The sequence below is a fragment of the Protopterus annectens genome, chromosome 12.part0, assembly GCF_019279795.1.
Source record: "Protopterus annectens isolate FY-2018-M chromosome 12.part0, PAN1.0, whole genome shotgun sequence".
NCBI lineage: Eukaryota > Metazoa > Chordata > Ceratodontiformes > Protopteridae > Protopterus > Protopterus annectens.
The window spans coordinates 523,586,740-523,613,562 of record NC_056746.1 but is presented as its reverse complement, the minus strand read 5'-3'; the positions used below and the strand labels follow the sequence as shown (position 1 = coordinate 523,613,562).

At 40.5% G+C, this 26,823-nt stretch overlaps 1 protein-coding gene across 1 annotated transcript in view; it reads right to left on the bottom strand.

The window, feature by feature from the left end:
* The window catches only part of DRC3 (dynein regulatory complex subunit 3), a 557,555-nt gene that overhangs the window by 340,266 nt on the left and 190,466 nt on the right, over positions 1–26,823 (bottom strand). Inside the window, exon 6 of the mRNA XM_044089663.1 lies at positions 5,539–5,651. Coding sequence (XP_043945598.1) covers positions 5,539–5,651 — 113 coding nt within the window. The remainder of the gene's footprint in view (positions 1–5,538; positions 5,652–26,823) is intronic.

The window sequence follows — 26,823 nt, the reverse complement described above, 5'->3', positions numbered from 1 at the left end:
CTGTTATTGAAGCTATTGTTTTGAAGCTGTCTTTCTGCCATTTTGGTTGTTTAGCAAGTTTTGAATACTCAGATGAAATACTAATACCTGTGGTGCAACACTCTTCCAATATTTACATTACTTAGCAAAAAAGAGGGGAGAACACTCTGGATAAGGTATACACAAATGTAAAACTGGCCTACAAAGCAGTACTTTATCCACATATGGGCAGCTTAGACCATCTGGCCATTGTGCTTCTTCCTGCATACACACCACTGTTGAAAAGGGGCAAAGCTACAACCAAAGAAGTAAGGATATGGCCTGAGGGAGCAGTCTTGGCACTACAGGACTGCTTTGAATGTACGCACTGGTTGGTGTTTACAGAGGCAGCTGTAAAGAACCACCATATTGACCTGGAGGAGTATACAGAATCTGTAATGGCCTATATTTCAAAATGTGTTGATGATGTTAACAGTCATCAAATGTATCACCATGCATGCTAATCAGAAACCCTGGCTATCTGGTGAAGTATATGAGCTCCTAAAGGCACAAAATGCTGCATTTAAATCTAAAGACAAGGATGCCCTAAGAGAGGCCAGAGCAAATCTAAGTAGAGATATAAAGGAGGCTAAGAGGACCTATAGACGTAATATTCAGGGACACTTCTCTGACCAAAGGGACTCCAGATGTCTCTGGCAAGGCATACAAGCCATAACTGACTACAGGCCTGCATAATGACAACACACAATTTCTGAACAAACTAAACACCTACTTCAGCAGATTTGATATGGACAACAACTCTGTGCCAAAAACTCTCCCTGTTGAACAGGGTGAGGTGCTATGTCTAAGAACACCTGATTTTCTGAAGACCCTGAGATGAGTTATCCCAAGAAAAGCAGCTGGTCCTGATAATATTATGGGAAGGGTTCTAAGAGATTGTGCTACCCATCTGTCCATTGTACTAACAGATATATTCAACACATCTCTGCAACTAGCCATTGTACTCAGTTGCTTTAAAAACATGACAGTCGTTCCCTTATCCAAGAAATCCAACAGACAAGGCTAAATGATTACCAGCCAATTGCACTTACATCAACAGTAATGCAGTGTTTTGATTGGTTGATCAAGAACCATATCTATTCATGTCTACCTGCAATGCTGGATACATTACAGTTTACTTATAGATCTAACTGCTGCATGGTTGATGCAATAGCTATAGCACTTCATGAATCCTTGGCACATCTAGAGAACAAGAATTGTTATGTCAGAATGTTGTTCATTGATTTTAGTTTCACCTTTAACACTGTCACCCCCCCAGAATCTGATATCGAAGCTGGTCCAGCTGGGCATCAACACCCCCTATGAAACTGGATACAGGACTTTCTTATCAAGAGACCCCAAAAGGTATTTGTGGGAAATAGTTCAATCAGTATTAAATTGAGCACGGGTGTCCCTTACGGCTGCACCCTGAGTCCTCTGCTGTTCACCTTGTTGACACACAACTGCATGGCCAAGCATGAATCCAACTGTCATATTAGATTTACACTGTGACTATGTGAAAGGTGGTGGGCAGATTTACACAAGGTTTTCTAATTTGCTCTGCTCACAGGTTAATCAGGCAGTACCACTATGTTTGAGTAACATCTAGCTGTGATGTTGATGGAGGTGATGAACTTGTAGGGTCAAGGAGTACAGCTGGTGTGTTGGATACAGGGAATGTCACCACTGGATTCCCGTATTCAGACCATAGGTGCAGACTCTGTGCCTGCAACAACCCAAGAAACATATTCCACAAATTGAGGGGACAGCTTACATGGGCCACTGAAAACCAGGGTAGAGACCTCCAACAGAGTAGTTATTCATTTCTGCCAAAAGCCCCACAGGGTGTGGGTGTATATCCAGCAGGGTAAGTACTGGTGAATACTGGTGCTTATTGGAGACACGGGTACTACTCTGCTTCTGAAGTAGCTGTGTATATGGCCATAACACAATGTATGTACAGGGTCATAATGAAGGCACAGGCTAGTACCACCACAGCCATTTCAGAGTTAGTATGGCTAATCCAGAGTATGCAGGATGATCTCTGGGAGTCCATGTCCCATATGAGCAATAATTTTGATAGAATGATTCATATACATCATATACTAGAGCATGCCCTCTCATGCTTGCATGGCATGCATCAAGAGCTGTCTACATAGCTGTTCCACCAGTAGGTCCATGAAAGGTGGCTATCATGGCCATGGGTGGTCTAGATCATGGTCATGCAGTGCTAGCACTTCCATAGCTACATCTGTTGTGGTGATGACTACAACCAGGAGAGGACATTTACCAGGGTCATGGGAGTTGTGGCAGTCATAGCAATGGCATGTCTAGTAATGGACATTGTTCAAATTCCTGCAGCATGCTACCATCTTGCCAGGGCCAAAGCACAACCCATACAACTCCTGATAGAGGCAGTTCTTATGAGCAGGTGCATGCACAGGATGCCTAACCCTCTACCATGTATGCTCTGAACCCAATCAGTAGATCAAGTCACAGTGATACTGCTACTGCTGAGACTGTGTCCTAGCAGACCCACACAAACACACACCACAACAGACCCCAGTGCTTCACACACACTTGGACATCCAGTGACATAGGCCCTTCACAAAGCCTTCTACACTATTTGTCCATTGACACTCAGCACCTGCAAACAAGTACATTTTTACTTTTCAGTGTCTTCGGCAATCACACTTTTCCCTATGAAAGACTGTGCACACTTGAGCTCCTTCTCCCACCTATGCAAATGATGATGACTGTATCCTGCCCGCTGTACATTGTAAATGGATTTGCCTATGTCAGATGCACTGTGCAGTCAGACTATGTACCAGTAAAGCAGAGTCTGGCAGTGGGTTTGCATGCTTCACTTTTAATGTAATGTGTATGCTGTATTATTGGCCAAAGCCATGTGCAAACCACCATCACTTTGCCAATGCCATGGCATACTGTGCCCACCTCCTTCTAGCATGTTCATCCCCTACTGCTAGGTCAACTATTGACTCTTCTTCTGGCTCAGTCTCCACTGCTTCGTATGCTGAAGCCTGTTCCTCTGTCAACTGCCCCTCCTGCTGTAACTGCCTCCTAAGTATAATATTGTGTAACATCACACATACAGAGGACAATTGTGCACATGTGGCAAAATCATAATGTAGGGCACCATCTGATACATCCAAAACATGCTTTCAGCAGTCAAAACACACACTACACAATGACCCTGGTTTGCGATAGGCATAGTTGTATACAAGATGTGTTTCATCCTGTGGAATTCCTTTTATGCCATAGGCAACACTTCCAATAAGACACCCCAGGATGGAAGTCACCCTGGGGTGGCCTTCAAATGCATTGTAGATGATACTCTGTGTATTATAGACCTGTACTTTGACTTAGAAATGGGGTCCATTCCCACCATAGTATTAGAAACCCAAAAGATTTGGAGAAATTAAAAAATGCATTATAGACCACCTGGCATTTAACCGAGTGATACCCTTTCTGGTTCAGATACCGTCTTCCTAGGTCCCTAGGGTTTGTTTTTATTTCAGTGTGGGTGCAGACTATGGCCCCAATACTTTGGGGAAATGGGCTATATCACAGACAACCTGTATGGTGTTGGCTCTTTCATCTGTGGTACATGGAAACCACAGATTTTGCCCCACATGGTATTGAGAAACTGATGAGTATTCCCAAGGCAGATGCTTGAGATACCTCAATTTTGTCCCTTGTTGGTCACTGAAAGGTCCCTGTAGCTAGTATATGTAAAGCCACACATACTTTGTTATCCACTGGGATAGGCAATTCATGAATCCTACATGCCTGCAGATGAGGGTGACACATCTATCAGCGCCTTATCCCCAGGGTACTGGTCCATAATGTCAGTGCCATCAGAAGCATAGCTGGCTCAACCAGGAGCTTGTGCCAGTACCATGAAGCAGTGCCTCACCCCCTCAGCTCTTCAAGTGAAGAGTAAAAAAAAATTATTGTATTAATCAATTGGCTTATTACAGATCCATGCCCCACCCAACCTCAACTCTTCCACTGATGAGGAAATAAAAAAGGGCATTCTTTCTACTGGCACATCAACCAGATGGCCATATTCACAAGATGCCTTCCCCTCCTGCCCAGCGATTCAGGTCCCATTTCTGTGCCCTGCCGCTGACCATCCTCCATTTTATTAAAAAAAGTTCTTCAAATATAGCAAACAATTGCTACAGTTTTTACCTTGCCTGCACAGAGTGATACAGCACTCAGGCTTTAATAAAAAAGTGATTTTTTTTTTTACTTTTAAACTGTAGCAAGCAGTTGCTACAGTTTAGACCACACACAAAAGGCTACAGCACTCGGGTTTGACTGCAAATGCAATACTGTTCTTTAAAAGTCAATATTGCATTACAGATTGGGATCAGCTGATTGCACTCCCTAACACTTTGTGTCCAGTACAGTTGCCCCTCTCGACCCACCCTAGCTATGCTATTGAGTGTCATGGAGTCTATAAAATAATTTGAGTGGTCATATGGTATGGCATCTTGAAGGGCAACAACAAGCACCACTATGGCTCGTAACATATGTACATTAACTAATGGTACAGCAAGTCCTAACAGTTTCATGGTTCGGTAGCATGAACACTGGGATTTAGCAATGTTCAGCAGCAATAGTATAAGAGTACATGTCGCACTCTACACATTTCTGAATCATTCTACCATCTTTGTTTACTTCATTTATACACAAGGCATCCCTCATTTTAATAATGTTGCTCATTACTATCTGTTTCAGTCATTAGATATAGCAAAGACAGCTTTGCTGCTTGGAATACCCTGCTGGTGCTATGCGCATCTCTGAATCACAGACACACTGTGCATGGCCAGAAATTGTCCAGAAATGCTTATACATGCAGCTAAGTTTTCTAAATCTCCAGGATGGAAGAGGTGAGCCTGTACCAGCAGTTCTGGTTAAAATTTCTCTTTATATTGAGTTATCATCTTCAGTGAATAAAAAAGAAAGCAAAAACACGACAGCACACTTTGGGTTTTATCATGGTATACATGACCATATGAAACCACCTACCTCAATAAACATGTCACAAGTTTTCAACAAGGCATGTTTACACTTAAATGTACTTTAATGCTTGTTCTGGGTATTATTTCAGTATAATTAGAGAATTTAATGTAATAGTGAAAAAATATCACAAGTGTTAATACAAAGTCAACATTGCATGTAATATGATGTATAGTTATTAAAGCTACTATGCAAGTAACTGCAAGGGTAGTAATATCAACCTGCCTTTCTTTTTACATTTCTATGAGGTCAGTGGTTACCACACATAAACAAATATGGTGTGCTGACACACACACACACATATATATATATATATATATATATATATATATATATATATATATATATATATATATATATATATAAATATATATATATATATATATATATATATATATATATGTGTGTGTGTGTGTGTGTATATAAGTGATAGTTTATACAAAGTATGTGTTTTACCATTTTAAAGGATACTGTTCCAGCAGTTCAGGAACTCCAGGAAGGTAAGCCAGTTTTGCAGCTTCTGCATCCTCAGCAAACATGCTGTCATATAAGAATGGACCATTCAGATACTCAATGTAGGCAGCCTTCAAAATCAAAATATGGTATGAGCCAAAGGGGAAGGTCAGTACTTACGTCATTACAAGAGTTACTGTTTCATGTATAAACATGTACACATAATTTAAGAAGAAAAATGCTAAGGCTGTATACATCTGCTCACAGTAAATGTATTCCCAGTTCCCTCCTAATGGTCTGCAAAAATCATCATGCCTACCTTAAATAATGATTTTCTTTACAATATTTAATTACTAGAATAACTTTTTGTGAGAAGTAAATAATATAAAATTAAATGGCACACAAAGCAATAGACAACCAATAAAGTGCAAAACAGCATCTGTATTTTGCTACTACCTTACTAAACTTTGTAAACTAATTTTTGAACTGCTGAAGTTAAATAATTCATGGAAAGAAATCTGACTATAGTCAGTATTGTGCTTACACAGCTCAGATTGTTGCTCTGCATTGCGTAACTGTGCAACCATTAGTCAGTCAGAAAGTAAATATAAAAATAAATGACACGCATAGCAATACCCACTCAAATGTGCCTAAACAGGCTATGAGTAGTTTAATCTGTGTTTCCAGCAGTTGTTCACTGTTCCTCCCAACCCAGTCCCTGAGAGGGCTGTAACCTGGCACTGTTTCTCAGCTCTCCTTCTTTGGTCAATAAACTGCATGATTAAAAAAAAAAAAACACTTCAGCAAGAATTTTTGATTGCATGACTAACAGAAAAAGAACACTTCATGCAGATGTATTGCGACATTATGTACAAAAACATAAAACTAACCATGAAAAATTTTTGGTTGCTCCTCATTTGATTTGTTATACAAAATATTCAATATATGGAGTATTTTTAATTATTTCATCCATTACTTGTTTATCTGTTAAAATGTTAGTTTTTCTCCTCCTCCTGCTAACCTTCAACCCTGTGGGGGCATCTGTTACATATTTGCCTTATTCCTTGCCTTGGTGGTGGGGTGAAAGCTATGCAGAAGGATCTCTGAGACACCGTACTACAAAAACGTACTTAATTTGGATCTACTCACAAGTTCTTCACTGCAGAAGCACAGTATGTCATTGCATCAATGCAGGAAATGTGTGCATGTTTCCAGGTAATATATATGTCTGCATGTCCTCCATTACACTGCTTGCCTGCTGCAAGCTTTCACCAAAGAAAAAAAAACTTCATCTGAGGATGCTGCTAGGAAGTAAAAAAATAGCCTCTCCCGATAAAGAACTCAAGAATAGCTGCTCAAACCCTTCCCCCTCAGGCTGGTGACTAAGCCAAAGTTGCTGATCTCAGGTATGAAATCTCCTTATGGGACATGAGGAATGCTAAAAAACAGTTATTTTGTGATTATTTCTTATTACACTCAAAAGTCTGCTCCACACCTCTCAACCTCTAAGCACAAGAAATCTAGACAAAGACTAAAGTAATGGGGGGGTCAAAGGCCTAATAGGAAGAATATAAGGATTGCTCTTATTAACTTAGAAAGTTGCTAGAATAACAGGATTTGTGTTATCATGCATTTTTTTGAAGGATATGAAGTCAGAAACTCAAATGTATGTCATTATTTCATGACTTCAGTCATTAGTGATTTGCCAGAAACCCCACAGATTTTATGAGGAACAGACAAAATGTAGGATGCAAAAATCTGGACAGTTAAGAGGTATGGTCTGCTGCCAGACAGAATACTGAAATTTCTGATCATAGTTAAACTTTCACTCATTTACAAAGTCATAATTCTAAAATTCATTCTTAACTGCAAAATTATATGCCAATAAACGCCTGCGCTAAGCTGCTTTTATAAGTTTTTAAACATTTCACCTGTTGTTTGATATTTAATGAAATAAAGGAGAAAGTTATTACTTCATATATTTAAGTCACTAGCTGTGGATGTCAGTGTATTAATTTTCTGTGATAGCGATGATCTCAGTAGAAACAATGCATGATGTCTTCTGTCAATTGTTTGGAATTGTGTTTTGCATTTGAAATCCAATGTATTTTCACAGATTTAAACTAAGAGTGGTATTTAGTCACTGCACTTATGTGTAGTGGGAATTTGTGCTGGCTGCGGCTAAGCACAGCTACAGCGCAATTCATAAAAGCTGTAGAGAAGTTATCAAAAATGTATGTAAATGAGACTATAATGAGACTTAAATGAGGAATGCCTTAAAACTTGTGCAACAAACTTATGTAAATGAAGTCCTTTCCCACTTGTTTGCGAGTCATACTCACTCTGCTCTGTGTGTGTGTGTGTGTGTGTGTGTGTGTGTGTGTGTGTGTGTGTGTGTGTGTGTGTGTGTGTGTGTGTGTGTGCTCGCGTGCGTGCGTGTGTATTATTTGCAAATACCTTATAAAAGGCAAAGTCACACCTTTTTTATCTATGTTTGCAATCAGTGAAGATGATTTCTATAGCTGGCAGTCTGGCTGTTTCTCATTGTGAGCTGCTTCTCTCAGATGTACCAAAACCGCAGGCTCACAGTGGTGCTTACCAGTCGCAAAGGTACAGATACAAGAAAAGATTAAACCATTGTAACTTTGCTGACCAGTACATTTCTGATAGATTCCGAGTTGACAGGGATATATGTAAGGGCTTTAGAGAGTATGTATGGCCCACAGACAAGGGCATGATCTTTCTATACCTATGAACACCAGGGTATGAATAACCCTCACTGCACTTGCCATATGGACCTTCCAGAGACAAACTGGAGTATGTTGGGTATTTCACACATTTTTGTCTTGTGGATACTTCACTAGTTTCTTTATATACTCTTGGAACATGTAGACCAGTATATTTGCCAGTGTCACCTCAGGACTGAGCCAGAGCTACATGTGCCTTCTCCAGGATGGCATGTTCTCCAGAAGTGCTTGATGAGATATATTGCAGTCATGTTGCCATTAGGATCCCATCTAGACCATGGAGGCAGTGTTACTAGGACAGGAGAGGCAATGATTCCATTAACTGCCATGTAGTGTGTGATGCATGCAGTGTACCATCATATCAGCCTAACATTCTAGCAGTGCCCATGATTCTCACATCTGGCACACAAGCTCACCCTACCATTTCCTCCTGCATGGTAGGATATTCCATGGTCACCTTGCTTGTAAGTGCAAACTTTTACAGTCATATTAATTTCTGTAGGTATAATTTGGTAAATGTTTTGTTAAGTAGTAAACCCTCTTGTTTTGTTATGTCGCTCCCCTTTTTTTGCAAGTGATGTAGGCGACCCACTCAAACTCTGGCTAATGGCACCAGTCTGTAATCCTAGGGGATCTGCTGGGGAATGCTTCGACACTGACCTGTGGCAGACACAGACTGGCATTAAGAGAGTGCTTGGCCTGTTGAAAGCCTGTCTCCATTATCTAGATGAGTCTGGGGGTGCATTCAGTATGACACTGTTAGTGTACACTGGATGTTTACCACATGTTAAATTATGCACAACTTGATTACATGCTGGACTGGTATGCAGCTCCCACTAAAATGTTCCTTCAACCAGTGATGAAGTGATGGTGACCAGCTAACAGCAGTATCAAGGGACTACATGTAGTAGGCTAATGCATTTTACATAACTGTGCAGCAAAGAGGTGGTGTCTAATCATCCACTATGGACCATGACATTAAGATAGTGGTACCTTTACTTTAATATCACATAGAATAAACTTGATGCATGCCATGTTGCTTGTGGGTTGTGCTGAGTGGTGCATGGCCTACTGTCACTGTACATCAGTCAGTTTCATTATTATATAAAGATTTTCTTTTATATACAGAATTAATTGATTGCTATATCTGTTTTCCTTGTCACAGTTCTACTCAGATGCCTAACTATTAACTATTACCTGTAAGGTTACAAGTAAATTATAAGGAGAAGTGTAATGACATATTTAAGTGTAATCCTCAAGTAGAGTTATTCAGAAGTACTGCATTTTATGGTAGACATGGATTAGGACTGTTCATTACCTGTCACTATTTCAGGCTGTATTGCAAGTAATAACATAATGAATGCATTTTCTACATGCACTGGATAAACTGTCATGTGCAGTGTTGGTCATAAATATATGGTGTTTCCCCAGATGATACTGCACATCAGATTAGACAGCTCTTTCATCAGCTGCTAAGAAGTTATCATTTGAGCAGTCCAGAGGGTGAAGTGGCAATAGTGCTAGTTTGACTGGCAGGATTTATGGCAGTAGCAAATACATGGCCCTAGTTGTATGTCCCTAACTACAGTACCCACATAATAGTACTTGAAGTAACACTTTGCAGAACCAAAAGGCATTCTGCATGATAACATCAACAGAATGGTTTGTATGGACACATATATTTTGCAGAGAATACAACTGCTGTGAAACAGACTCCCCATCCACATAAACAGAATTCATCCTGGTCTATTTTCTTTTTTTTTTTAAAGAAACTTCTTTATTAAATTATGACGTATGACACAGGCAATCATACATTTACATACATACATACATACAAATGTTTCAAGCATGGTCATTAATGCCCTTCTAGCTTGCCAATATACCAAAACACTTGTTCCCATAATAAATATCCAGGCTGTTCTTAGAAATATCTAAACTAGTACTTGCTTAAATATAATTTGGTAGTCTATTCCAAGCATCAGCTACTCTGTCAGAGAAAGTACAGTTGTGTACACTTACCATAAATTTAGATGTTCGAGTGTATTCACTGTTGTAATCCTAACAAATGGGTTATCCGGCTCCCGGTAGCCCTCGATCGGCCAGAATACCAATGGTAAGTAAAAATGACGTCGGCTGTAAAGAACGTCAGGGCATCTGATACAAAAGGAGGCAGCCTATGTCACTTCCTCAGTCTTTCTTGCCATAACAGTCAGAAGCCCCAGAAAAGAAGGCTTAAACTAAATTTAGCCTGTACCTTAGGAAAAGAGAAAAAAGGGGGGAAGAAGGGAGGGAAAGCAGGACTGCAACAGTGAATACACTCAAACATCTACATTTATGGTAAGTGTACACAACTGTACTATGTTCATCGTGTTTCACTGTTGCAGTCCCAACCAATGGGTTAATTACCAAAGCCCAGAGAAAAGGGAAGAGGAACCAACAGAATCAAGGATTGGAGATAATGCCCTGTAGAACAGCAGTGGCAAATCCTGCCCTGGCCTTCGAAAACGAAGGCAAATTATAATGCTTTGTGAAAGTGTTAACAGACGACCATGTGGCAGCTTCCAAAATGTCTTTAGTAGGGACACCACCCCTTAAAAAGGCTGCAGAAGTGGAAGCTGCTCTAGTAGAGTGGGTCCCTCCTAACCCTTAGAGGAGGAACCTTGCCATGAAAGGAATAACAAAAAGTAATACAATGAGCAATCCATTTAGAAATGGTTTGCTTAGAAATAGCCTTGCCCTGGGCTCCAGGGGCAAAGCTGACCAATAGCTCAGCTGATTTCTGAAGGTCTTTAGTCCTGTTTAGGTAAAACCTGAGCTGTCTATCCACATCAAGAGAATGCAGGATCCTCTCACCTCTATTTCGAGGATTAGGAAAAAAAGTAGGAAGGTGTGTGGACTGATTAAGAGTCAGGCTAGAAACCACCTTAGGCATAAAGGAGGGGTTGGTTCTCAGAGAGACCCTATCTGCATAGAAAATAAGGAAAGGCTACACAGCCATCAAAGCCTGCAGCTCTGAAACCCTCCTTGCTGAAGTTATAGCCAAGAGGAAGGCAGTCTTCTATGAGAGAAACTTTAAATCTGCAGTGGCAGCTGGCTCAAAAGGAGGAAGAGTGAGTTTCTCTAGAACAAAATTAAGATCCCAGGCTGGAGTAGCCGCCCTTCTGGAAGGTTTCAAGTTGCAAGCACCTCTGAGAAACATTTTCATCAGAAGATGAAATAAAATTGGTTGTTCAAAAGAACAATGAGCAGAAATGACTGAAGCATGGATCTTAATAGAGGAAAAAGAAAGACCACCCTGAAGCAAATCAGCCAGGTATTCCAGGATCAGGGGAAGGGTAGGCTGAGAAGAAAATTCCCCTCTAGCCTGCATCCAAAGACAGAATCTTTCCCATTTGTCAGCATAAGACTTCCTCTTAACCTCCTTTAGCATGTCAACCACCTGCTGGGATAGGGAAGAAGAATAGGATGGAGTCATACAAATGAGCAAAGCTGCCAAATGGAGAGACTGAAGATGAGGATGTAGAACATTTCCCCCTTCCTGAACCAAAAGATCTGGCCTCAGAGGAAGATGCCAAGGAGGAAATTGGGAGAGACTGCGAAGCAGTGGATACCAATGCTGTCTGGGCCAGTCTGGAGCTATGAGAATAATCCATGGTCATTTGTCCCTGATCTTCAATAATACTCTGGGAAGAAGAGGAAGAGAAAGGAAGGCTTAAACTGACAGCAGCATCCAAGGGAAGGACAGGACATCCACTCTCCATGCCCTGCTGTGATGCTGTCTGATGCAAAAAAGAGGTAGAAGATGGTTGTTTGGAGAGGAGAAGAGATCCACTTGAGGAGTGCCCCAACGTTGAATGATGCTGCAAAAAACTGCTCTGTTCAGCTGCCCCTCGTGAGGATCCAGGGTCTGTCTGCTCAACTGGTCTGCCAAAACATTGAGCCTTCCTGGAAGAAACTGAGCTAGGAGATGCAGGTCCAGGGATGTGCTATGGACCAAAGACTCATGCTCTGTCTGCACAGGAGGTAAGAATGAGTCCCTTCCTGCTTGTTGATGTACCACATTGACTGTCGTGTTGTCTGTCCTGACAAGAAGGGTCTCTGGAAAAAGAAGATGCTTGAAAGCTAGTAAAGGCTGCTGGACTGCCATCAACTCCTTTAAATTTATGTGCAGGTGCATCTGCTGGGCATTCCAACATCCCTCTATGCATCTGCCATCCAGGTGGGCTCCCCAGGTGTAGTCTGATGCGTCTGTGTTATAAACTTGAGTGTTCGGGGGTGGGCAAAAATTCATGCCTTTGTTCTGTAGACAGGCTGTTGCCCACCAAAGAAGCTCTGTCCACAGACATGGAAGTAGAGGAATTATCACATCCAGGTCCTGTGTGTGTTGACACCAAGTGTTCTTGAGGTACCATTGCAATTTCCTCATATGCAGTTTTGCATATGGAATCATGAGAATGCAAGAGGCCATGAATCCCAGAGCTTGCAGGTATTTCCTTGCAGGGAGCTGGGACAAGCTTGCCAAATCCTTGAAGTAAATTGAAAGAGTTGTCTGCTTCTCTTGGGTGAGATATATCATCTGGGCGGCTGTGTTCAGACTCGCTCCCAGGAATGTAATCTCTTTGGATGGTACCATTTTTGATTTTTCCATGTTGAGAGTGTAACCCAGTGAAAAGAGAAGAGTCTTTACAAATTCTAGATCTTTTAGCAGCTGTTCCTGAGAATTTGCTTGAATTAGACAGTCGTCCGAGTATGGATAGATCTGAATTTTCTTTTGCCTGCAAAAAGCAATGACTGGAGCCAGGCACTTTGGGAAAACTCTGGGAGCAGTAGATAAGCCAAAGGGCAGCGCAGAGAATTGATAATGTTGCTTGTCCACCCTGAAACGAAGGTATTGCCTGCAACTTTCCCTGATAAGGATGTGCAGATAAGCTTCTTTGAGATCCAGTGTCACAAGCCAGGAATCCTTTTCTATTATTGGCAGCAACTGATGCAGAGTGAGCATTTTGAACTTAGGAATCATCAAGAAAGTATTCAGGATGGAAAGATCCAGGATAGGATGCCAGGTGCCTTCTTTTTTTGGAACTAGGAAAAGTCTGGAACTGAATCCCTGGCCTACCTGCTGAGCAGGAACTGATTCTATTGCTCCCAGATGTAACAGAGACAAAATTTGCTTTTTTACTTCTTCCCTTTGGTTTGGAGGAGCATCCGGGAATCCTTTGGGTACTAGAAGGGTGTGGAAAGAAAACTTGTGCCCTAGGGATACAGTTCTGAGTACCCATTTGTCATCCGTGATGGTGGCCGAAACATTTGCAAACAGGGCCAACCTTCCCCCTAAAGACTCTCCGGGCAGGCCAGAACAGGTAGAAGTTGGACAAAGTCACTGAGGATGTTTAGATTGAGATACAGGATAAGAACCTCTCGCCTTGGAAGAGGAAGCCTGCCAATGCTTAGACCTTTGAGGGGTAGCCCCCTGCCCCCTAGAAGATTTGTAACCTCTAGTCCTAGAACGGCTTTGTCTGCTAGTATCAGGGAACATCCAACTCTTAGAAGGGTAATTCCTGCTAAAGCGAGGAGGCTGAACTTGCAGAAAATCTTTAACTGTCTGCATAGACTTGACTTTGTCTTCCATCTTCTTGAGCACTTCCTCCACTTTGCTGCCAAAAAGACTGTCCTTATGCAAAGGTACATCTAAAAGCTTAGCCTTAACAGGCTCTGGTAGGGGCTGCTCCCTGAGCCAAGCGTACCTTCTAATAACAGAGCCAGTAGCTGTAGCCCTACAGGAGGCTTCTAGAATGTCAAAGTCACAATGTAAAGAATGCTTATTGACTAGACTGGCGGAATTCAGCAAATCCTGCATATCCTTACTCTCCGCCAACTGAGGCACACCTGCTATCCTAGATTTAATAGCTTCCACGGTGTGCTGCTGGTACTTCAGCAAATGAAAAAGACAATTAGTAGACCTAATAGCAAGAGTGGCAGAGGTATAAACCTTTTTACCCCACCTAACTAGGTTCCTGGATTCCCTGTCAGAAGGAACAGAATTTTTAGTAACAGTGGCCTTAACTTCTTTAGGGCCTTGAGAAATAACCTCTGGATCAGCCAACAGATTCCCGAAAAGAAACAAATGAGAATCAGGAACTCTATAGTACCTGTCAGGTTTCCTGGGAGCAGGAGGAACCAAATTTGGAGTCAAGGAATTTTCCAGAAACACATCATCAACCACTTCCAACACAGGATGAATAGCCAAAGGCTTATGCTGAGGCAAATCCAAAAACTCCCGAATCCTTTTCTTAGAAAGGGGGTAATCCTGACTTTCCCATTTAAAATGTTCCCTGAGAGTATTTAAAGTATCACCAAAAGATAAATCTTCTGGAGGAGAAGCAGAAGGGATGGACTCCTCTGCATCTGAATCCTCAAAAGGAGAGAAAGCTCAAGAAACTTCTTCATCCACAGAAATACTAGAAGTATCCAAACCTGAAAAGGACAAAGCCTCAGGAGAGACATCCCTACCCCTTTTTGAAGGAGGAGGCTGTGGACCCCTAATAAGAGTCAAAAGTTGATCAGCCATTTTAACCATTTGAGAATGAGGGGAGTGAGAGGAAACTGGAGCCTGCTTTTTCATAGGCTTACGACTGGAAGATTTACCTGCAAGTCTCAAGGACTCGGGAGGCCTGGCAACTGCCAAAGTTGCAGCCAAAGTCGTCGGTATGAGCTTGCTGTCTGAACAAAGAACTGAGGTGTTAGACATCAGAGTCAGCTTCACGGCTCCGGATTCAGCTGAAGAGGCAACAGGTGGAAGGTCAGAAGGCAAAATGGATGCCAAAGGCCTGGCAACCTCAGAAATGGTCTCAACCGTGGCCTGCGGTTAAAAATCTGTGGGCTGCAGGGGCAGCAAAGGTGCCTCACTGGCTACCGCATGACCGACGACCAACCTAACATCATCAGAGGACTTGACCTTCAGAAGCCTGTCGCAATCCTTATCCTTACACTTCTTGGGGATATCCGAAGCCTCAAGACCAGCGGACGCCATACCGACAAACTTAGGCCAAACTCCAAAATGCTTAGCTAAATGCTTAGCCCGACAACGAATAGTACATGGATTAAAGGAAGCACAAAGGTCACAATTAGGAAAGTCGTGGTCAAGGCCTATACAAATAATACAATAGGAATGAAAATCTCTATGGGGAATCTGCTTTCCACAGGTAAGACAATTATTAACCTTTTCTGACATTCGTTAAGGCAAGAAAAGAAGATCCCCAATGGGGTACTTAGCTGTAGTTGACTTCAACTTCGTAGTCAGAAACACAAAAGGTAAACTGTCGACCGGCACTCGTGCAAGAAATGCTTCTGCTTCGGGCTCTGCGGCAAGGAAGACTGAGGAAGTGACGTCAGCTGCTTCCTTTTGTATTGGACGCCCTGGCATCCTTTACAGCCGACGTCATTTTTACTTACCTTTGGTATTCTGGCCAATCGAGGGCTACTGGGAGCCGGATAACCCATTGGTTAGGAATGCAACAGTGAAACACGATGAACATCCAATTAGTACACTTCCCATTCCTACAGGATCTTTTTTTTTATTTCTCCAAGTCCTTTGAGTTTCTAATACCATGACGGGAATGGACCCCATTCCTAAGTCAAAGTACGATTAAAGTTCATGAAATTAGTATTGTTTCACTCTTTGATGTTAGCCAAAAGTGTTCTTCGCAGCACCCGCAATGTGCCCAGTAATGACTCCTTCTGCAATTCGTATGATGTTACGTGAATTGGTAACATATCTAAATACGATTGTAAATTCTTTTATATAAGACCAGTTGCTCCTACTACTATTGTAACTGTCTGGTTATCTTTCTTCCACATGGCTCTCGTTTCTGCCTGCAAATCGAGGTATTTTATGACTTTGTGTCTCTCTGTACGCAAGACACTGTAGTCACTAGGTGTGGTGATTTCAATGATCAATGCTACTTTTGTCTTCTTTTCTTGGACCACTATATCCAGTTTTCTAGCATCTATCTTTTGTACTGTTGGTATTGGGTGATCCCATGTGATGTACACTTCATCATTTTCTATGATTCTCTGTGGCTTATGTTTCCAGTGCTTCTGCATAGGTTATCTGATGATTCTTCAGTACTTTTGATAACTCCAGACATTCCCAGAGGTAGTTGTCCCTAAATGCCCTATATACCTGAATAAGATGTCCTTTTAAATATCTGTAAGAGACACTGTACAAGTTCAGATATAGTTTTCATAATAACTTAGATTTTCACATCCATGGATGCCCTTGGTATATTTCCGCTGTACTCATTCTGGTTTATTCACACTTGTTTTCCTATAGGGTTTCGATATTGTTATTACATACTCAACTTTGGTTCTAATGTAACTAACAAGCAATGACTTCATTATGTTTGATTTCCTAGACTTTATAAATCTTTTTATACAACCTGTAGTTCTATAACTATCATTAGCCAATTGGTTGATATGATTAGAAAAAACTCATAGCTGAATCTGCCCATATACCCAGGTCCTTTAAATGAGTCCACAGTTTCAATCACTGTGTGCTGTATTAAATATTCACCTTTCAGTTTATGTCTCCCAAATCTCATATGCTTAGTTTTTGATATATCTATAAACATATTATTCTCCTGTGCCCAAATGGTCAATTAGTCAAATTATTTTGCAGACAAGCCTTATCTATAACACTTGTAATCAGTTTACCCAATTTCAGGTCATCAGCATATAGACTGTAGAACACGTCAGATGAAAACATAAGGTCTGAAAGATACAATCTAAACAAGTAAGGGCCTAGGACAGAGCCCTGTGGGACACCTTGACTGTAACCAAGGATTTCTCCTGTCCAGTTGGTGTGTGATACTTGCCATGTCCTGTTTGTAAGCCATGCAGCTATCCATCTTATCAACAGTACACCAATACCTAGTTGTACTAATTTATTGATCAGTGTTTTGTGTATGGCCCTATCAAATGCGGAAGTTAAATCTATATAAATCACATCACAATTTTTCATTCATAGCTGTTATTATATTGTTATAGAACATCATGTTACATAATGAAAAATATAAATGAAAACAAACCACATTGACATAATTTTAGTTACAAACATTATACATCACTTATAGTCTATCCAGCCATTGTCACTCAAACATTACATAGCTCATTCAAATCCTGTCTTCTTTTAGACCTCATTCCTCCTCTGCATGGATTTTCCCACAATTCCCATTTTTTCTATGTAATATGATCCTACCCTTTTCTAAAGATCCAATTTCCAGTTGTTTTATCTCTTAGTATATTCACTACTTGTAGTAAAGTTGATTTAGACCTGATTTCCATTTCTAGTAATCACTTTTTGGCAGCCACCATAATTAGACTCAACAAGGCCTTACTATGTCTAGGCAATTCCAATTCTGCATCATAGCTCAAAAAGTAATTTCCTTAGTTACATCAATTAGCGCATCCAGTATCGCTGACAGAACAGTCTGCAGGGAAACTTTTAAGTCTGCAAACTTATTATTCCCAGAATATATGTTCCCAATTACCTTTTTCTTCCCCATCACGCCTCCAACATTTGCAGTCTATCTGAGGAAAAATTCTTTGTAGTCTACTTGGGGTATAAAAATACCTATGTAAACATTTCCAAGCAAAGATTCTAAATCTTCTAAAGTTTGTTGCATATTTGGGAGACATACATATATCCCCCATTGTTTCTTTGTGAATTGTTTATCCAGTCTCTCTCCCTAATCCTTTCTAACCTCCTCTGATTGACTCTTATAGTTATCATGCAATATTTTGTATGGTCTACTAATTACTCCTTTTTTAACAGTAGCTTCTCTTCTAGATTCTACTAAAAACTCTACCAGTGCTATTCTTTCGCTTAGGATCCCTATATTTCTTTTTCTTTGCCTATACTCTGATATCAATCCATGATAGGGAAAGGCAGTCTCCATACCTCTCAACTGTCAAGATTTTTGTCTTATATTTTCAGTCTGTTCCTCATACAATTTGTGGTTTATTGGCAAATCACTGAGGAATGAAGTCACTAAATAATAACATATGTTTGAGTTTCAGACTTCATATCCTTTAGAGAATGCATGTTAAACACAAATCCTGTTATTCTAGTAACTTTCTAAGCTTATAAGAGCAGTATTTAAACTCTGTCCCTATTTTTTGGCCTTTGTCCCCCCCTTTATTTTAAGCTTTGTCCAGATTTCTTGGTTGAGAGATATGACAGCCTCTACCCTGCAGTCCAAATAAATTATTGGCCTCTTCCCATTCTATTACCTTTCCCTCTTTAATTATTTGCTCCCAGTACCTTGGTTCTTTTGCCAATTTTCTCCAACAACTTCAAGTCTCCTCTTGCCTATTATCTGTATCCCTAATTGCAATCATCCCTATTGGCAGAATCTCCTTTCTTCATTCATGTGTTGGCTTAGTTCTTAGAATACTTTCTGCTACTTTATGAATATAATATTCTGTATGGTTATTGTTGTTCTCCTTAAGGATCTGCATCCTAAATCCCAGTCTCTCCTTGTTTCTTGTGCTTCCCCCCCATTTCATCATCATCATCATCCCTTTCCACTTTGACTTATAGGTTTCTGCTTGTGCTATGTATAAGAGCCTTAATTGTGTATCTCAGAAACACCCCTTCAAATCAGGTAATCCCAAACTGCCTTGTTCAATTGGAAGAATCAGTTTATCTCACTATCCCTGTCCATTTTCTAACACAACTTAGATCTATGGATGGGAAACAGAACATTCACCTCAGGATTGCCCCCTGTACCACTAATGGACGGAGACAGCTTCTAAGTGCTTTATGTGTGTATAAGCACATTATATTAACAGTAAGTACAGTAGAACTGCACTCTAACGTACTACTACTTGTCCCTGAGAGCCATATAAGGTAATATCAGTGATTTCCTTGAAAGTAGACCACAATAGTATTTAAAAGTATAGTAATAAACTGCTTTACTATCCAGAAATGACTGCATCAGAGGTTAAATTACCAGCCTTAAGGCCATGCTTTTATAAATGCTTTGATTGACCAAAGAAAAATAAAAGAAGAAAAAAGAAGAAATGAAATATGGATAGTCTTTTGAATTCAGTCATGTCTGGTAAAAGACACCACTGCAGCACACCAGCAGATATCACACTGCTGAAAGTTTTCTACTCACATAAATAAAGTACGAATGAGCAAAAAAGTTGGAAGAACTCCATGAGACTTGCTCATTCCAGTTAGTAAACCAGCCTTGACAGATAAGTTTCATAGGTGTTACCCCTATTTGGCTTCATGGATTGGGCATGCTATCACACCACAGAGGGTGTGGTTCACACCCTTTTATCTCCTGACCAGCACTTAAATTCTTCACTTCATCACTGGCAGTTCATAAGATGGCATCTACTAAATCCTGTGGTGGAGCCCCAAGTCCCAGGAGACCAAGTTCCTTCTCTACCTCTTGTAGAAACGTGAACAGGCTGTGGCTGGCAGTGAATGAAAAAAATAGATATCTGGAAGGAGTTGAGCAGCAGCGTCATTACAAGTATAATAACCTGCAGAGGTGGAGAGAGGACTAACAGGCCTAGTGGATGGCTCAGGTATAGAAGAGAAGGCCAGAGTTCTATTGTAAGTATTTTTTTTTTAATTTTTGTCTTGAAACAAAAAAGGTTAACATAAGCAAAATGTTGTAACTATGCATTTATAAATAAGCAAACTCAAATGAGGTATATGTCATGCATGCCTGACTGCACTAATATTCATATTAATATATGCATATAGATTGATAGTGTGAATTTGTAGGAGATGTATAACTTTTTTTAAAGTATGCAGACACACTGAATGAATGCTGAAATAATTTTCAGTGGTTAGTTGAAGGGAAAAGTAAGGCCTTACTGTTTTATTAATGTACAAACTGTATGTTTTTGTAAAGTATGTCACTTCTTTACAGAGTAGTTGTTGCAAGTACAAAATGGCTGGCCACAGCTAGCTACAACACCACAGTCAGTGTGTGTATGTGTGTGTGTGTGTGTGTGTGTGGGGGTGACAAAGCAGCAAGTATATGGCCTGCATACTTGCTGCATGCTGTACTATTCAATTTTACCAATAACTAGGAATTGCATGCCTTACAGGTAACTGTAAATATACTAACTCAGCAGTATACCAGTATGTTGTGCACATCATAATGCAGATAATATTGGCCAAGCATATGTTCTTGTCAAAGTCAGAATACTATAAGGAAATGTAATGAGCAATTCAGCAATAGCAAACCCTCTCCCATCCTGAGACAATCTGGTACCTCTCAATTTAGCAAATCACTACAACATATAAAAAAACAAAGAAGTTAGGGAATGAAATTAAGGATTATCATCCTATAAGCAGAGCATTCCTTACTTCTAGCACTTTGCATTAATAAAGCAAGGTATACTGGCAGTCATAAAATAAACAAATAGGCATTTCCTTTCTTCTTACTTCTACAGCCAAGGGGGAAATCTATAAAAAAAAATCAAGCAAACAAGAAGCTTAAGGACTAACTGAAGGTACACAAGTACTACTCATTTCATTATAGAAGCATAAATAAGACAGTCATTGATTAACTGCTTCATTGTACAAGCCAAAAAATACATGTATTACAATTTGTTTAACTGCTTCAACTATAACTGCAGAAGTAATGCAATTACCATAAGTAAATCTTTCATCAGCATCAATACTAGTATCATTTGGCAGCATTACTGAAGAATATAATGTTGTGTTGTGTCTTTCGGCTTTTTCCCGGTTAGGGGTTGCCACAGCGGAACTCCGGTCTGCTAATGATTGGTAGTTGATTTTTACGTGTCGAGTTACCAGCCCTGATGCACAACCTTCAACGAAGGTACGCCCATTCACGCATGTCTCCATGCAGAAGACGCTATAGCTGAGAATCGAACCGGACAGCAAAGGAGCATAAATTCATGAAGTAAACCTACCTGTGTTTAATACTTAATTGCCGCCTCACAGTAGCTGTCCGGTTCGATTCTCAGCTAGAGCGTCTTCTGCGTGGCAACATGCGTGAATGGATGTACCTTCGTTGAAGGTTGTGCATCAGGGCTGGTAACTTGGCACGTAAAAATCAACTACCAATCATTAGCGGACCAGAGTTCCGCTGTGGCGACCCCTAACCGGGAAAAGCCGAAAGACACAACAACAACAACAACAACAAAGCAGGAAAAAGCAGGCATGGCTTAGTGGTAGGTCATACAGACTAATGTTACCAAGGTCCTGGGTTCGAGGCTGACAGTGGGAATTTATTTACTGGACCTGTGGATGGGAGATCGTAGGTTTACCCCAGGAATCATCTCTGTGTCACTGCTGGACAGAGGCACAACAAACTAATGGGCACAGTATTTTTTCATATAAGGGGTGGCGTAAGCCACAATAATTTGGGCTAGGCTTATAAATGCCTTAGGGCAGATAGCCTAGTATAAACCTATGAACCTATGAACCTATGAACAACACACTGTCAATAAAATACTGCAATAGCAACTTATCTACATATTAATTTGACATTTGCTGACTGGCTTTGTCCAACTGAGCAGACGCCCTTTTTCAACAGTTGTATAAGTAAAAAGATACATGATATAATATGACAAAAGAAATTAAGAATAACAGTAATTACATACAATTACATACAAGAATGTAACAAGAAGTATATTCTGGATAATATGTAACATTTCTTCAGGGCAGAAAGTTGGTAGTATAGCCTATTTTTTGAGTAAGAGCAGGATTTAAATAATGGTAGGAAACAGAGAGAAATGAGTTTTGAGGGAGAAGGTAATATAGAGAGAGGGTGAAAAAAATTAGGGGAAGGAGAGGTTAGTTGTAACAGAAAAGAAGGTAGTTTAAGTCAGGTCGGGGCAAGAGAATGTCCACAAGTTTGGTAGGTAGTCTTTTAAAGTGTTTTTTTAAAGCACTTAGTATTAGAAACAGTTCTTAAACACAGGAGCAATTTATTCCTTGCACTGGCAACAGAGTGAGTGTAGAGGACTTTGCCTATGGTTTTTTTGGGCTTATAGATTTCCAGGAGGTGTTGGTCAGAACTTCGGAGTCTACGATTAGGAGTAAAGAGAGAGATGAGACTTGAGAGAGCAAGACAAGATGTGGATTTGTTTAGTATGGAGTCAGTCAGATAGAGCTGAGGCAGAAGGAGTTGATGGCAGATTTCTAGTCACTGTAGTTTTTTTTAAAGATAAGCAGTGGTGTGAGTGATAGGGTTGATTTGCAGCAAATCTGGTAATTTTATTGTATGTGAGTTCAAGCTTAGACATAAGATTAGATTGTATGTTAGTAAGGATTGGGGCTGCATATAATGGGAGGGGGTAGTAGGTAGGCTTGTGCAAGAGGCAGTTTAGATTCATTTGTGAGGAATTTTTTGTTTCTATAGAGCAATCCCAGTTTTTGTGAGTCTTTCTGATGCACTGTTGGATGTGGCGATCAAATTTTAGTTGTCATCTGTTAAGACTCCTAGTAGTTTTGTGTGAGGTTCAACCTTGATAGTTGTGTTATTGAGGGAGGTGACAATTAAGGTAGATTTGTGGTGTTGGAGAGATTTAGGGAGGAAGAGATGGAGTTTAGTTTTCTTAGGGTTGAGTAGGAGTTGGTTGTTAGCCATTTTTCAATTGAGTGGAGAGAACCTTGGGTAAGGGTAAGAAGGTGGGAGAGATTGTCAGAGGAGGAACTTATTGCAGAGTCATCAGCATATTGTATTAACGAGGAGTGAGGACAGGATGTGTAGAGGTTGTTAGCGAAAATGTTAAATAGTAGGGGTACAAGAATGTTGCCTTGGAGAACCCTGGTTTGGACTGGGAGGAAGAGGGGAAATCCAGCTAGACATTTTACAGACTAAAGTCTGTTGGAGAGGTAGCTAGAGAACCATCAAAAAGCAGAGTTAGAGAGATTGAGGCTAGATAGTTTAGACAGGAGTAGATAGTGAGAGACAGTGTCAAAGGCCTTTGAGAGGTGAAGGAATAAACAGGAGACGAATTTATTGTTGTCACAAGATCTAGAGATAGACTAAGTGAAAGATATTAGTGCTGTAGTTGTGCTGTGGTTAGGGCAAAAGCCGTGCTGGGTAGGGGGTTAGGACATTTTCTTATAGAAGATGATCTAGGAGCTGCTTATGAATGCACACTTCAAGAATCTTTGATAGGGGAGATAGAATGGCTGTAGGCCTGAAATTAGAGGGGTCAGCTGAGTTTCCTCCTTTGTATAAGGATATAACATAGCATTTCTTCCAGATATCCAGGACTATGGTTTCTTTGACAGATCTACTGATTAGTATGGAGATGGGATATGCAATAGATTTTGCAGCTAGTTTAAGGAAGAGAAGCGGTACGTTATCAGCAAAAGGGGAACATATTTTGAATTTGCTGAGTAGATCTAATATAAGCAGTGGGGGACAGGCTTAAGAGAGAAGGAGGTTGTGTGGGTGGATGAAGTAGTGGGGTAGGTACTATTGTCTTTTTTAGTTAACTTGTGGATGGAGTCAATGAAGTAGGAGTTAAGAAAGGTGGCAGTGGCTATGGCAGAGCAATTAGAGCAGGGGTTTGGTGTAGATTGACTACTTGATTAATTTACAAATCCTTCTTGTCTACAAGAATTGTGTTTCTCTTGCTATCTCTTATTCTTCTACTTAATTATTTATTTTTCTTCTTTTTCTCCCCTTAATGTTCCTCTTCTACAGGTCCAGAGATCATATGGACAACCCAGCCTCATACCTCTCAGGCTGGGAAATGTTCACCATCTCCTTCTGCCTGTTTTGGGACATCCTTTCAATGTTGGGGAGGTGAATTAGGTTCTGTGTACACCCTGGCAGGGAGTAGCCTGAAGAGCCATGAAAACTGCAAGCTTCAGGACTTGATAGAGGATGCAGTTGAGTGGGCAGTAGAGAAGCATCTTCAACTCGTCAGGATCTGTCTGTGGGATACAGAATCACTGAACCAGTTAGATGTGTCCTTTGAGCCACTGGGGCCCCCAGCCCCATTTCACTAGGATACCACACTGGAGTTTCATCAGCAAGTGGGAATATTTGAGGTCCTCTGGACTAGGGTGTGAATTAACACCTCCTCACCTTCAACCTTTTTTGTCTGTGTGACATTTGTACGTCTTGCATCCCCCACCCATTTCAGCCCACTGTAGTGTTCCTGTTTGTCTTGTCTGCCTTTTATGTTGTGCATTTTCCTTAACTCTTCCTTCACTTTTTCTTCTACACCCTTTTCCCTTACTCATTCTCCATCTTCTCTCTTATATAAAAAATTAGAGGGGGTCTATCCCCCACTAAAAATATAGTGCTCTTCTTCTTGCACCTCCTACAGTACAACCCTTTGAGGTCTTCTTTTAGTGCGCACCTTGTCTTCTGTTCCCCCTCCCCATTTCCAGCTGTCCTATCTTCCCATTTCCAACCTTATAAAGAACCCATCAGGGGGTCCACATATGGACACTTATGCATTCAGTACATATCACCTTCTTAAACTTTTTAAATTCATTTCTACATGGTTGTAATGAGTGCAGCTCTCCTTGAGTGCTGGCAATGCATGCAGGCTAATACAAGGTTGTAGTTACCCAGTTACCCCCTAATTATGAAAACAGCCAAAAGTAATCATCAATTTACACTAAAAACTTTACATTTCCAAAACCCACTGTAGTTCTAATCCACTTTATGAACTTACAGACATCTCGCAAGCTTGTGGGCATATCTGTGGAACCCTTCGCATTCATGTGGCCAGAGCAGCTAACTGGTGTTGAGCATATTTACATAAAGATGTAGCTGTGTTCTTTGCCCTTTGGCCTTGTGCACATGTTAACCCTGTGACTATGAATGCCACCTAAAACACTGACAGAAAGAATATAGGATTTGCATCACTGAAACATGAACTGCAGATAACCACCTTGTCATTCAGTCATTTTTCATTCAGGAGTATCAATGGCTCACCTGGTTTTTATGACATAACATCAGAATACTTCAAGTTTTACTCCCAAACCTGTTGCTGGGATTGATTTTCCAATACTGACACAGTAGTGCAGTATAAGGGGGAAGCTGCACTCCTGACAGGGTTACCACCTGTCTCACTTTGCGGGGGACAGTCCCTCTTTGGGCAGTTGTGTCCTGACAAAAATTTAAAAAATGGCAAATGTCCTGAGATTTTAGGACAAAATTATTTCCTATATTTTATGTAATAGTTGCATAAAACAGTTATTCTGTATCTAAAATACCTAAATGTTATAAGAAACAGAATAAGCAACTAAAATGCTACAAGAATAAGCTTTTATTTAGGCAAAAAAGTTAAGTTCTATCCTTTGTACTGACCGTGGGTATGTGTCGGCCTGTAAAATCTGATGTTTATTCCGAAAATGTCCCACTTTGGCCATTTGAAAAGGTGGCAACCCTAATTCCTGAGTCTGCCATCTTTTGGATGAAACATTAAACTGAGGTCAAATCTACCTGAATTGTTGGTACCTCAGGTGGATGTAAAACATACCATGAAAAACTGGGTATTTCTGTAATACTTGGGCAAGTTTCTACTTTTCTTGAGGCACCTTCTTATGATTCTTTGCCAGGAGGGTGCATGGGCCTTCCCTTCATTGAACTGTATGTCAGTACTTCTGCATTCAAAACATTCTGGGTTTTGACACAGCCAAACTATGACCCTCTCTGGAAGAGAATTATTTTATTTTTGGTCTAGGAAGAAGACCTGGTATATTTTAGAAGCTGAGATGGGGGCATGACGGAGGAGGAAGGTATCCCTCTCCAATTGTGCTGGCTTTATTTGATTCTTATCACTGGGTTCTTGTGTACAAGACTTATGAAGCATGGATTTAAATCCCATTGATTATTCTACCACATTTCTATTTGCTAATGTCTCTATAAGAGGGGAATTATTTAAATACCTTGAAATTCAGTTTTCAGGAATAAATTATATAAGATGGTTCTGCTTTGTTATGGCAATCTTTCTCTGTGAAGTTTGAAACAACAGAGTCTGACAAAGCACTCTTTGCTTGGCTAACAAAGGATGAATTAAAATGAATCTAACCAGAATCAGTGCTGTACCTTCCACCTTCAACCCACACTAATCACCTGAGTCTAGGAAAACAGGTTTAATACGGTCTCTTCAGCTAGAAAAGTGAGCTCTCTGTACAGGATAATTACTTCAGGTAGATTATCTGCATATGAGGGTTATATATTGCCCTAGGAGGGGGATATTCAACAATTTGGGACTGCTGAAAAATGGGCCGACCTTCATCTGGCTCCCTAATATACCACCCTATCTACACGTTTTTTTTTTTGGTAGTGTCTTTACAAATATTGAGATGTGGCTGATTGATGAGCTAAGGGATATTGAGGACATATTTTCTGGGACTGTCAGAGTCTGACATTATTTAAAGTCCAAATGTAAAGCCTTTTACAGGAAGTTCCTGGGCTACAGCTCATACTAACATTTAAATTATTTTTCCTAGCAGTGGTGAGAGGTGCTATACAGAGGACAGGGTGAATATGATTGTTCTATTGGCAAAAAATGTATT